Genomic DNA, 14,933 nt, shown 5'->3' with positions numbered 1-14,933 from the left:
AATAATGGAGTATCTCACACAGAAAAAAAGGGGGAGAGGGTCAACTACTCCACTACCCCAACCCTCTAATTGTAACCTTAACACACCAAGAGGGGTAGTGAGGAAAAAAGGCCTAGACAAAGCATGCGGGGGCACACACAGTGTTAGTAAAACTGCCCTCACTCACACACAAACTTGTGTGTGTCATGCTTCATCATCGGGTATGCTTGCTAAACACCCTGGTGTAGCCACGCAAAGGGTGGAGCATAGGGGAGGGGATAACATAGACAACACAAACAACCAAAACATATATGGGGGAGTACAACGTGCTACCAACCCTGACTGGGAACAGTGATAAGAAAAAGATGCAGTAGAAAGTGATATTAAAACTGCCCCCTGTTGGTTATTTTAGTCCTGAGTCTCATGGACAGGATTAAAAACTAGAAAGGGAAAGAATTAAAGTCAGCACATTGAGGTGGTACCTATATAGGTACGGTACACGTCACTTCAGGCACCGACGGCTCCAATGCACAGCCGAATGATGCGACCTTCCGGGGCACAAGGGTACTGCTCAAAAATATTCCAGACTAAGTCTAATGCATGGGGATAATCAAAGGTAAGAAATCTGCAACTAGAATGTGCTATCAGATTGGCAAAGCTACTGGTACCAGTGTTGTAGTCAATCGTCATGCATGGATACGGTCAACTGGTTCTTCTACATCATGCAAGTACCCTAAATGCATATAATCTGGTAGTTTGGAGAAACGTCTGATTATGTGCCTTAATTCTTCAAGGAGAGTTGTGCCACAGCATACTCCTTTGGAAGGTTGATGGCAGCTAAGTAATTTCCACACAAGTACAAAATGTGCAGGGGCTATTTCATGCAGCTAGCTGACCGACCCTTTCCAACCTTTAGAGCAGCAACCAAATTAAGTTCAGGCAAGGGATATGACCCTCCACAGGAACAGTTCAATCCTGTATGGACAACAGGCATGCATTTCATCTTCTCCTGCTATAGCACTAACCAATCCGTTTTAGTTTCCACTCTCAGACTCATGACTGGCTAGTTAGAGGGAGAATACGTTGTATCCTCCATGGCTGGAAATGCATTGTGTTGGACAGATAGGTCTTTTTTTTTTTTTTTTTGTCCTCATTTTCGCCCTTGGTAATCAACTAGTAGCATGTGGAAGCGATCTTACTGTCTCAGATATACTGGAAGGAGCTCCGGGGTATGCCGCTCTAATTGCTCCACAGCAAGTAGAATCATAATCCAACATAGCCACATTGAATAACCATATGGGACCCATGCTGCGTTCATATACCCATCGTGCTGGGATATATCGGGTATAGTCAAATGGAGAAAGAAGAGGATGCCAAGCAGCGTAATCATTGGACCTTGGGGGGAAAAAAAAAAAAACCCAAGATCAACCATAGCTTTTTACCAACCATAGCTCTTTACCAATTTAGCAAACTCCAAAATTTTCTCTTGTTTTGATTTCCTGATCTTAAGAGGTCCATCTTTGATGTTTGTAGAACTGACCTTTTCCAATCCAGCAATGTTGGAGGTGAGGGATCCTTCCATTTTTTACATATTTCCCTTCTTGCCAACAAAATACAAAAAAAAAGTAAATTTTTTGCTGGACCAGTAAACTCTGGTGAAATTCCAAAAATAACAAGAGCAGGTTTCAAAATTAGTGGAGATCTCAACGAGGTAGATATTGAACTCGAAACGGAGTCCCAAAATGATGTTAGCAATGGGCATTCCAAGAACATGTGTAAGTCCGAGGCCTCTGCCAAACCGCATTTAGGGCATAAAACCTGCGTGTTGTCTATAAACTTTGACAGGCGTTGGGGCGAATAGTAGGCCCTATGCAGTGTGAACAGATGATTTCGGCGTAACCACGATGGTTTTACTATGTTCCACAAGATTTTAAATGACTCATACCACATATTCTCAACACTAATGCCAGTCATATGTGTGGACCATAACTGATCTGGTAATAGGAACTCACCCTCTACTTCATCTAGTAATATATTATACCATGATGAGACTTCTTTCTGAAATGGGGGTTTATCCGTTAGTAGTGACACTAATGTACTATCATTTCCTATTGCAGATCTACCTTTAACACGGGACCTTGCATTTGCCCAACCTTGGATTTGAAGATATTTGAACCTAGAGAGCCTAGGCCCCACTTTTGAACATAGAATCTCCCATGGTAGTAAACTTCCTTCAATAAAGATGTCCCCCCAAGTTATCAAGCCCGCCTCACGTAATGGTATTGCAAGACTATCCAGTAGCCAGCTCGGAGAGCCAGGAGAGTTCCAAAGTGGGGCTTTAGCAGAATAATAGTCAATTTTAAGGGTACATCTAAGTTTAACCCATGTTCTGCATGCATCCCTAAGCACCTTTAATTTTATTTTCTTAAAAAACTTTGGATCCCCAAATTTAAACAAAAATTCATGGTCAGCCACTTTTTCTCCTCTAAGTAGTGCTGCGAACATGTGTCCACAAGCCAAGTTTATAGGGGAGGACAGATAGGTCTTACAGATTGACCAAAAGGGCTGTGTCAGTCACTTCATTTCCTCCCCACACCTTCCTCCCATATCGAAGCGCGATTGGTAAGAGCACTCCACATATCAGATGCAGGAAGTCAACCTTTTTTGGATAAGGGTGCCAATGAATGGATGCTGGACTTGGAGAGGGGAGGAGGATGTTACTCGTGTTCTTTTCTCATTTCGAAGAAGGACGGAGGCCTTTTTGACCTCCACCTCACAAATACCTTTCCGAGAAGGGACATGCTCACAATGCTTACTCTTGCCCACATCCTGTCAGCTCTGTACCTAGGAGACTGGATACCGTGTTTGGACTTGCAGGAAGAGTATTTCCATATTTTTTTCCTGTAGTCCCTGTAGGTGTGGCCAGTGGTTCAAGGTGGACCAGGATCACTTTATGTGTACATTACTCCCCTTTAGTCTTACACCAGTCTTTAGTCTTTAGTCTACGGAAGATCTTCTGGTGGATCCCCACAGAGACCAGGAAGACCGTCACCCAGGCCCTCGTCACCAGCCGACTGGACTACGGCAACGCCCTCTACGCCGGGACCACCGCCAAGCTCCAGAAGAGACTCCAGCGGATCCAAAACGCCTCAGCCAGACTCATCCTCGACATCCCACGATCCAGCCACATCTCCGGACATCTGAGAGACCTTCACTGGCTCCCCATCAACAAGAGAATCACCTTCCGCCTCCTCACCCACGCACACAAAGCCCTACACGACCAAGGCCCGAGCTACCTCAACAGCCGAGTCAACTTCTACGCTCCCAAACGCCACCTCCGATCAGCCAACCACGCCCTCGCCGCCGTCCCCCGCATCCGAAGAGCGACTACAGGAGGAAGGTCCTTCTCCTACCTGGCCGCCAAGACCTGGAACTCCCTCCCGTCCGACCTGCGCTTGACCCAAGACCACCTCTCCTTCAGGAAGAAGCTGAAGACCTGGCTGTTCGAGCAGTAGCGGCACCCCCCCCCCCCCCAGCGCCTTGAGACCCTATGGGTATGTAGCGCGCTTTATAAGTGTCACTGATTGATTGATTGATTGATTGATTGACATTGGCCCCCTAAGGTGTTCATTAAAGTGATGGTGATTATCACTACTCATCTTCGGAGGTTGAGAGTACATTGATTCTTGTACCTAGAAGACTGGCTGCTAATGCCAAAAGTGCCAGTCATTCATATATCATCTTCATATTGCAGCCAAGCTCTCCCCATCATTTGATTTCACCATAAGCGAGTGGAAGTCCCACCTGAGCCCCTCGCAGATTCTGCCATTCATTGGGGCAATTCAGACATTGTGGCAAAGAGTGCCTTTCTTCCAAGGGACAGCTGAAGATATTCTGCTATAGCAGACAAATGGCAACCGGGCCAGAGACAGGCCAATATCCCTTCCCCTCCCAGAGGTCACTATGGCAACAGAAGAATCACTGCTGGTTAGGAAGCCATTTGGAAGAGGTGGCGATCAGAGGACTCTGTTCTACTGCAGTTAGCAGTTTCCATATCAGTCTTCTGGAGCTTTGTCCGATCAGTCTGGCCATAAAACCCTTTCTGCTGCCCATCAAAGGGAGACTGGTGCAGGTCTTTAAAGACAACATAATCGCCATGATGTATTGCAACACGCAGGATGGAGTGAGTACTGAATTCTGTGTCAGGAGGTGTGACACCTCTCGAGGTGGCTGTACTTGCAGAACATCTTTCTGGTTGCCAACCACCTGGTGGGGTCTTTGAATGCCACAGCAGAATAAATGACCAGACATCATCTGACAGACCAAAAGTGTCATTTACATCCCAAGGTGGTGCAGAGAGTGTTCCAGCAGCAGGGTACACCCTGGCTAGATCTATTTGCCACCAACAAGAACATGCAGTGTCAACAATTCAGTACACTGGAGTGGTATCCAAGGTTCTAAGGAGATGCATTCTGACTGGAATGGAAGGGCAGGCATTTGTATGGGTTTGCACGGCTACCTCTCCTGCCTCGAGTTCTGAGGAAGATCAAGACATATGAGCTCAAGACATTGTTAATAACCTCCTGGACTGGGTCGGGAAAATGTGAAACCCAGAGCTCCTGATCCCGAGTATTTGTTCTCTGATCAGGCTTCTGCTCGGGGAGGACATCCTGTCTTAAAAGAGAAAAGTCCTGCACCCGAATCTCTACAATCTACATCTCCATAGGTGGAGAATGAGCAGTGGCAGTTAAATGCATTTGACTTGCCAAATGAGGTGGTTGATGTCATCCTTGCAACCTAGTCACTCCTGAATGAAGCTGTTCTACGCTGGGTGCTGGGACAAATGTGTTGCCTGGTGTGGTGGCCGAAATACTGACCACTTACATTCCAAACTTTTCGGTGTTCTTTTATTTGTTCTTTTGTTAGCCGAGCGAGGCCTTGCAGTGGACATAGTGAAAAGTTATTTGTCTGGCTGTCATTCTTTACATGTCTAAACATATTTAAGTCACCAGTTGTGGTCATTGTTATAAAAAGTTTGACTTTCATATTTGCACCCCCCCCGACCATTTTTTTAAAACAGATTTTATTGGGTTTTTAGATTAAAGCAAAACATTCACGTCACCTTGGTACAATAAACAACAAACTGTCCTAATGAATCAAAAAACAGCAATCAGACACAGAGTCAGTCTTCCATCCCTTCCCAAGGGTCAGTACATCACCTCCCAAGTGGCTGCCAGATTGGCATATCAGAAAAGGAAAGACACCCTAGCAGTGGACTTCGGGCCAAAGGGGGTGCCCTCTACTGTGGGCCACAACTGTGTGCTTCGTGTGTCATGGAGAACAGTAGCTGGTAATGAGCCATCAGCCTTGGAACTTTGACTCTGCAGCGGAGCCCGCCAGTGAGTCAGACTCTGGGTGAACCAGGGCATCCACTAGCGCACCCCAGGCTCAAGCTCCTTCCATGTTTCCCATACCCCTTTGTGCTTCCCTCAAGAGTATCCTGCCTTCGCAGCTCGCCCATTTAACCATCACTCTCTCCCATACCCTCAGTTGCAGGCCACCCATTGCTTTCAAGTTCCTAGTTATCTCATGCTTGGCAATGACATATGCTCGGTCCTGGAACCTCCCTACCATCTTAGTCCTTGCGGGATGGGGGAATCAACTCAACAAGCAGTGTTCCGGCAATATCCTGACTGGAGCCGGCATGGAACCTCACACTTAAATGCAAATGCCACTGAGGGAAAACAAAAGGTATCACAGGTACTTAAGAGAGGCATTCTTTTGCCTTTGTTCAGTCCTTGTATTTAAGAGATGCATGCACTGTAAGAATGTCAGATGTGTTGGTTTAATAGCTCACTCTCACTGTGCTATATTATAAAGATTACAATTTATGAACTGCAGGTAACAAAAGGATCTCTGCGTTAAAAGCAGTAACCCACTTTACTATCTACATAAAATAAAAATCTGTCATCTGCATATTACGTGCCGTGCTTTGCAGAAGACGTGTTAATCCGCTATGCTACTTTGATTTAAATCTGGGACTTCACAAAACACAGATCTCTCTAACATACGCGTTAACCTCCAGAGTTATCTCAACATTATTACTATTCTCTGAGATTTACTGGGCACCTTTGCAGCAGATGCCTTAACCCATGAAATATTTTAAAATGCAGACTTTGCAACCAATTAAGCAGAACAGATCTACTGCCATGCTTCTCCTTGTTGCCAATTACTTTGTGATATAGTTTAAGAAAAAAATAATAGATCAGCGAAGGCCCAGATTTTGTGTCGGCGTTGCGCCACTTTTTTGGCACAACCCGAATGCCAAATCTCATTTGTTAAAACTCATAATGTGCTGAAATGTACTCATTATATACCTAATAAACATATATGAGGTCTTAATATCAAATGTCACTTCTTGTGATGTCACATTCAGTGAGGTCACTTCCTGTTATGCCACTGGCAACGTCGCTTTCTCATATATTGCACCCATATTATGGGATGCTCAACCAGATTCACTCAGAAGAATAGGAATGTCTTAAGCTGTCTCCTATAACAAAGTACGTCCATGTTTTTCCTAATACACTGAGCCTGGTAAGATCCGGAGCGCTGGGAGGCCAATTGGGTAGCCAATAGAACGGTATCTATACTGAAGGTGAGAATTCTGCAGTTAGATGTATCCATTAGAAAAACAAGTTACTTACCCTCGGTAACACTGTCTGGTGGATACTCAACCTTCAGATTCCGAATCTCAAAATTATATAGAGCAAGTAACTTCTAACTAGCTCCTTGTGAAAAAAACGATACGGAAATTGTTACACATACATCCAATCATTAGAAAGCTTCTTGATGTGTGTTTCCGTAGTGTGGATCCATCCACAGTATGTTTTCAGGCACAAATTGCTTACATTACGTCATTATTTACAAGATTTACATTTCAAACACTGGGTTAAGTGATTAGTTTCAGGTCAGCCTGATCTACCCACAGACTGAAAATCCCCCTACACAATCACCAAATAGCTACTATTCTAAAGGACAGGCAGACGTTCAAGTCATCCTCAAAAAGCGTAGCACTACCTCTAAGCCAATAAATAACAGCCATCTTCATTTTCAATTGTTGATTGGAATTTACTTTGTGTGCTGTAGCCGCCAATGAATTCGTAGGTGAAGACCAAAAGAGCAGACCATTACTACAATGCTAGGTACTAAAGCGAATCCCCACCCTACCCCTAGCTATGGCAAACCTTTAAAAAAAATACATAACGCTGAGGAACCATTCTATCAATAATTACACTATCTTAAGACCAGGTTGTAAAAAACTGCTAAGAAATTCAGATTTCCTTGAAGACTGTAGACAATCCGCTGCTTACATGGTGAAACATTTTGAAGCTTACTATAATAATACTTAGAACTTTGAAGGCCCCAATATCACAAATAGCATTCGAGCTTCACACAGAAGTTAGAAGTTAGTTTGTAGCAGCTCTCTGTTGTAGTGCAACTTAGTTAAACTGGCAGTACATAGCTGCAAGCTGCAACCCTTAATGGGTTGATAGGATACTATTTACCTAGGCTGGATTCAGGAGGATAAAGTGTGGACACACTATCCTGCTGCACACAGCATGTGGAGGGAGCAACTCTACTGAAGCCTCTAAATCCGGACCAAAAAGGGCATCATTGTATGAAATTGGAGATATGTATATACCCATAGATGTGTTTACCAGGGAAAAACAGAAATCATCTGGGTATGTGCGGTGAAAGGCCATTAAATGGGCCTGTTTACTTCCTCCCCAATATATTCCCCTGCAACATCATGCTTAGACTTCATCAGATATTTACTCAATGGCTGGGAAATCCTGATGGTATGCTAATAAGATCACCTGTTAAAACTTCTCTCTCAGCATCTTCCTTGCCTGGAAAGTTTAACTGAAGAGGGTAATAGATAGCTTGACATGCCTTCAGACCCCACGTGGTTCAAAGAGACCTGCATAATGGATCCATCACTAAGCAGCTTCTTAATGGGCCTTCTGCAATTAAGATGACACCACCTCAAAAATATTTAGTATACCTTCAGGTGTAAAGTGAATCGCTCCCCAAGACAGAGCACACTTGGCAATTAAATACATTATAAAAATATAGCTGAAGCCACAACCCACCAATAACCAAAACAAACAAAAAATAAAAACATATATGTAAACCTACTGGACTGTCCAGAAGATCAACTTTCAGCTAAACAGAAGCTAAGAAAATGAAGAAAACACCAAAGAAATACTGTTAACAAATGTCTAACTGGATAATAAGTTACAATTAATAGTTCTGTGCTCCATCTACGAGTCCCAGTGACCAGAAGGTCACAACTACCTTTGTTAGCTGATCCACCATAATAGTCCCAACAAGATTCTCCAGCAATTAAAAACTGATCAGCTTACCAAAACACAGGAGAATGAAACATGGAGGAAACAGACCATAAAGCCCACCTTTTGTATGTCTTGGGCTGTGGACATCAACATTTGGACATTTCAACTTTATTATCATTCAAAAGATTTCTGAAAAACAATGGGTTCAAATCACCTTTAAACTCGCAAACTGAGTTGACGGGGCAATCACCAGCCTCTTGGCCCCACAAACAATCTTTCATGTGAGTTTCTAATTAATCATTGTAAAATGATGAGTAGTCTACACTGTTTCATCATGTGCTGCGAATGCTTAGCTTGATACAAATAAATAAACAAACCAGTAAAACACTTGCAAATATTCAATGTAGAAGAAAAGCCAGAAATGTTGAATTGTTACTTACCACAACATTCAGGAGACCTCCATAAGGGCCAATATCTGGCTGCCATAACCCCAAAATATGCCTGTACCGGTGCAGCACTAACAAAAAAATAAGCAATCCATATATTAAAAGGACAGAAAGATAAGGAACAAAGACAGTTCAAAAGCAGAAACGTCTTTGAATTGGTAAACAATTACACAATGGTTAGAAACATTTTTTTTCAGGAAACCTAGAAGTTGAAATACTGAACAATAAAAAGAATGTAAATACCGCCACCAAGAAGACAAGGTCATCAATAAAATACAAAAAAAAGCATCATGCTCTGTCAGCGTGAAAGACACACATCCCCACAAACACAATTAAAGCTTTGCAGATGTCAGAAAATGGCAGCATGCAAAACAACATGTTACCCGCTGAAGTGAACATTTTTGAATGGCCATAGTTAATTTAACCTCAAACTAACAAGTAAGATCAAAGGTTCAATGTGAAATGTCAGAAAGGAAAAATAATATTTAATGAAATTGTTTTCCACGTTCCAAACTACAATTCAGCAATACATAGAGCTATGGTGAATCAACAGTGGAAGAGGATTGGTACGCTGGAATGAAAAAAAAAAGCAGAATCTACAGAATGGTGGTTAGGAAACAATCTGCAGGAAAGATGGAAGGATGTTGCAAGAAGGGTCAAAAGAATGGCTCAAAGGAGGAGGGATTAATGGATTTTTTATTTATAGATTAGCAGATCATGGCAAACCATTCCAGTAACAGAGTTCTGTGCTTGCAATTTGAAAATTTGCCTCATCGAAAATAACAATGATTTAAGGAGTAGTGACTGGGCAAAATATAGGGCTCCACAATAAACTTGTTATGTAAGAGTTCCTTCAACAAGTGGTCAGAGACATAGCCTTTTGGTTTCAAAATAGGCAATTCCAGTGTATTTTCCTCAGCAGTTGTGAATGGTACACTGCAGTTTTGAAAACTTGTGCAACAAGAGATGGCAAATTTAGAGTACTTATGGCTTATCTGTCAAAGAGATAAGATGGGCTTGCAAGAAAGGCAAGGGGATAAAATGAACACGAAGGGCGAGAGATTACAATGAAAACCTTTTCGAAGCTAAACAAGAGGGATACAAGTGGAGGAAGAGAGACTGTACGGTATGTGATAGAGTACAATAATACACTACTCGCAAAAAGGGGAACAAGCAGCATGAAAAGGAAGAGGGAATGGTCACAAGGACATAGGAACAAGTCCCAGCAAAAAGCTAGGAAGACATCTGCCCACAGACATGGAGGGACACACAAAAATAAGGTAAAGGTCCAAGTACTGTTTCCACATAAAATATGTACTCCTTATGGATGCTGAACGAACCAGCACTGTAAAATGTTGGTATAAATTGAAAACCCTAGTGCCAAGCAGCACCTCAACACTAACTGAGAACAATAGTGAAAACCAACACCCACTATTGATGGGGGAGAAGAGTGTTGGACCAGAAAAGAAGTAGAACACAAATTGCCACCAAAATTAATGAACACACTATAATGGCATGAAAACAATGGGCAATTAAATCACAGTTCACTCCCCACTGCTGGAACTCCAAAGAGAATTAGATTACTTTATGCAATCCTGCCAATGGAGGATCAACTCGACTATTCCTTCATGATCATCAAAAGATGGTGGATAAATTCAATTACAGAGGTTACAGCAGCCTAGAAATAGTTCACCATTTGGTTTCCTCGCCTACCAAAGTCTCCAGTTGAAATATAATACATAATTACTTTCAACGTAAACTGCGTTGTTGAAAGACGCGCATGTTCATTAAAATGAATGAAATTTTAACTTGTCCTAGGTTAGCAATTGCTACAATGTTTGTATTTAAAAACAATTGCGTCTTGACCTGATAGGAGACTAAGTATGTGTCAAAATGATCATGTTTATGTCATTTTACTATCATAGCCAACAAACATTTCCAAGTACACATCAAATTTCACCCAAAAAACAGACTGAGTGTCAAACACTAAAAAAAGTAAAAGAAAGAAGGAAAGAAAGATTAACACTATTAGTACTTGGCCAGTAGTTTTTTTTATGCTCGCAAAATCTTGTGTAGTTTCCGCATTTTACCCTAAACAACATGTGCAACATTTTCACCATTTTGCAAAGAAGAAAGCCGAAAATATCTTTCCAGGTGCCCTTTGCGCCTCAAGCAAGTTTCTCTTTCATGTATTTCGTATGACCTGCTTTTGCAGGATACATACCTGGTTGTATGACAATGTCTTTAGTAGGCATCCTTTACCAAACAATGCATTTTCCATGCAGGTCTTTACAACACATATGGCTTTACCACGCATGCCTTTAAAACACAATGCTAAGTAGATATCAGGCAAGTGAAACATATATATGTGACCAAGAGCAGGATTGCTTGAAACGCATCGTTTGTTGTGCCTGATTAAAACTTAAGCTTTAAACTGACTGGATCGGTGTGGCTCGTTCTTAGTTTCCCAACTGGAGTGAAGTTTCTTGTTGGAGATATATATATATATATATATATATATATATATATATATATCTATCTTGAGGGTGCACTCAGGAGACTGCAATCTTTCTCTAGGCACCGCTGCACTCCAACCTCTGAATGAACCCGACGCGTTTCGCACGATTCCTTAATCATATTTAACAACAAGGGGTGGTGATGGACAGAGTTTCTGAATTAAGCAGAATACTCTCACCCAGTCAAAAGATCAGGGCTAGATCCAACACCGTTTTTTAGCTCACTGCACCATCCCAGCGCAGAACCTGGCTATATGCAAATTAGTCTGTTCCTGTCCCAGTGCATGATGGGAACAGGGCAAACCAAACTACCAAGCCAATTCTTACACTGGGAAGGAAACAAGCTTCCGGGGACCGGTTTCTGGCATTTCAGCCGTCGTCGGCCCGGCTTGCTTGAATTCTGATGGTGCAATGAGCAAGGGACTCACATCTGAGTATACCCTTCCACGCTTAGGGTGGACAAAATATTTAACAACAAGGGGTGGTGATGGACAGAGTTTCTGAATTAAGCAGAATACTCTCACCCAGTCAAGAGATCAGGGCTAGATCCAACACCGTTTTTTAGCTCACTGCACCATCCCAACTCAGAACCTGGCTATTTGCAAATTAGTCTGTTCCTGTCCCAGTGCATGATGGGAACAGGGCAAACCAAACTACCAAGCCAATTTTTACACTGGGAAGGAAACAAGCTTCCGGGGACCGATTTCTGGCATTTCAGCCGTCGTCGGCCCGGCTTGCTTGAATAATGATGGTGCAATGAGCAAGGGACTCACAACTGAGTATACCCTTCCACGCTTAGGGTGGACAAAATATTTAACAACAAGGGGTGGTGATGGACAGAGTTTCTGAATTAAGCAGAATACTCTCACCCAGTCAAGAGATCAGGGCTAGATCCAACACCGTTTTTTAGCTCACTGCACCATCCCAGCTCAGAACCTGGCTATATGCAAATTAGTCTGTTCCTGTCCCAGTGCATGATGGGAACAGGGCGAACCAAACTACCAAGCCAATTCTTACACTGGGAAGGAAACAAGCTTCCGGGGACCGGTTTCTGGCATTTCAGCCGTCGTCGGCCCGGCTTGCTTGAATCCTGATGGTGCAATGAGCAAGGGACTCACACTCTGTTCATCACCACCCCATTGTCTGAATCGTTTTTGGCCACTATAGGTGCGGCAGGGTATACTCAGACATGAGTCCCTTGCTCACTGCACCATCAGGATTCAAACAAGCCGGGCCGACGACGGCTGAAATGCCAGAAACCGGTCCCCGGAAGCTTGTCTCTTTTCCAGTGAAGAATTGGCTTGGTAGTTTGGTCTGCCCTGTTCCCATGATGCACTGGGCCAGGGACAGACTAATTTGCATATAGCCAGGTTCTGAGCTGGGATGGTGCAGTGAACTAAATAACGGTGATGGATCAAGCCCTGATATTTGGACTGGGTAAGAGTGGTCTGCCTAATTCAGACACTCTGTTCATCACCACCCCCTTTTCTGAATCCTTAATCATAGGCGGACTCCAGTGACTAGTACGGCAGCTGACACTTTATTTAAATATTCTCTCTCCAATGGGATCTTTAATTTTGTTTTCCCAACTCCTGCTGGGATTCCTAGTGCCTTGCTGCCAACCTCTTGCCCAAATGGGATGCTGTACGTGTTAGTACCTTCAGCCCTCATTGGGCCGCGAAGCGCAGGTAATGTCAATATTCTAAAACAGTCTCCCACATGCAGCGTCAACATAATTTTGCGCTGTGGCCCCTTAAACAATCCAAGGGTGGTGCTGACCTCGTACGCCTGAGCCGGCACGGAAATTTTACCATATGAGTGCTCAACACGTTGGAGTAGGCTGCTTTTCTAGCAACCTTTTAGGTCTCGCCTAGGCAGTGCGCATGCACTGCTCAAGGAGATGACCTTTTGGAATCAGTCAGCTCTTTTCAAGCACTCGTGCTTGTGGCGGCATCCACCTTGCGGGAGCGAGCAGCGGTGCGCACAAGGGCCATGTGTTTCCAATCAGCGCTGCTCGCTCCCGCAAGGTGGATGCCTCCGCAAGCACGAGTGCTTGGAAACAGCTGACAAGGCCATCAGTTTTTTTTGCGTCCGCGGGTGCGTGCTGCAGGCCTTTTACTGCTGTTCCGGTCTGAACGCGATTAAACTCCCTCTCCTCCTAGCGTTCGTGCCACGACCCTCGGGGGAGTTTTCGCGCATCCAGGACACGTGTCCCCCCCACTTGTTTTTCTTATCCCGCCCGAGCCCGCGTGGCTGCTGAGCCCTGTACTTTATGATCATGTCCCAAAGAGTTCTCTTGTTTCTACAGTCAGCTCCACTGAAATATGTTAGCATTAATGTATGTCCAGAGTGTTTTTGCATGTGAGTATACATGTTTGAACCCTTCAACGTGTCTGCATTTTCGGTTGCATGTGCTGCTGAGGCTTGTACATTTTCCACTCGTATTTCTGAGCTGCTTCTGCACTCCGCTGCTCGTTTGTGCTGATTGACAAATGCGGTTTTAGAGTTTACCTTTGCACCCCCCCACCCTACAGTATGTGCATCCTGTGCACCTGTGGCTGCTAGCCCTGTGCTTCTCCTCAATCATTTGCCAAAGAGTGTTCTTGTTTCTACAGCCAGCTCCACTGAAATATGTTTGCATTAATGTATCTATGATCCGAGTGTATTTGCAGGTGCATATTAGAATCCTTTAACGTGTCTGCATTTATTTTTGGTTGCATGTGCTGCTGAAGCTTGTATTTTTTTTGTTCGCATTTCTGAGCTCCAGATGCGCTCCCCAATCCCCCTCGACCACCAACAATATGTGCTTTGAATGACAGTGGGTCATCTGTGGCGTTCTGACTTTCATGTGTAAGAAAGAGCCTGAAGTGAGCGAGACCTGAGATGCATGTAATATTAATACTGATCTTTTTATATAGCACTACGTACAGCACCTCTGCTGCACTAGGCACTGTGCATAACCGATGTCGCTTTTGCCCAACTAATAGTACTACATTTACTCAAATCGGAAATATTGAAGTGTCAACTTGCCTTGTCTGAATTCGAACTTGTGACTTTAAGGTCACTGCATTCGTCACCGGCGGTGTGTTTAAATGTCAAATTATGTAAACCTCTGCTTTAATGATGGGAATAGGGAGCTTGGACTGTCTACTTCTGTCCACAAAGACTATGCCAGTTTACCCCAAGAGCCTTGATTTACTCGGATTCAGGGACTACTGCCGTAATAACATATATATATTGTTTTAATCGCACTCCATATCTATTTCTGCTATTCCTAAGCGCATTAAGTAACCCGTGTTACGTTACCAGGGCTGTCTTCCAATAGACAACAGATTCCCAGGGAGCCACTCCTGTTGTAGAGCATGAGTAGGAAGGGATTATATTGCACAGCATGGCTAAAACACGTATTCTGCCATGTTCTGCACTAAATGGAGCTTTTTCACTGGGCAAAGCCTGTGCATGGACAGGATCCTGAATCAACCTGCGTCCAAACAAGGACAATTTTCAAGCCAGGCAGCCGAAAGTGAATGCAATGTGCTGTAATTGTACATTATATTTACATTGTGTAGTGTGCGCCACACTGATATCATCACACACGAGCATCTCCGCTAAGCGCTATATTTTATTAAAACCCCTTC

General features: G+C 43.6%; 1 protein-coding gene across 2 annotated transcripts in view; it reads right to left on the bottom strand.

Moving 5' to 3' along the window:
* The window catches only part of FBXO31 (F-box protein 31), a 166,672-nt gene that overhangs the window by 34,837 nt on the left and 116,902 nt on the right, over positions 1 to 14,933 (bottom strand). For both annotated transcript variants that reach the window (XM_086946544.1, XM_086946545.1), the window contains one exon: positions 8,774 to 8,850. In XM_086946544.1, the coding sequence (XP_086802670.1) occupies positions 8,774 to 8,850 (77 nt within the window). The remainder of the gene's footprint in view (positions 1 to 8,773; positions 8,851 to 14,933) is intronic.

Source organism: Lissotriton vulgaris, chromosome 12, assembly GCF_964263255.1.
Source record: "Lissotriton vulgaris chromosome 12, aLisVul1.2, whole genome shotgun sequence".
In the NCBI taxonomy this organism is placed as follows: Eukaryota; Metazoa; Chordata; class Amphibia; order Caudata; family Salamandridae; genus Lissotriton; species Lissotriton vulgaris.
Note: the sequence above shows the minus strand (reverse complement) of the source record. Positions and strands in the feature narration are given on the sequence as shown.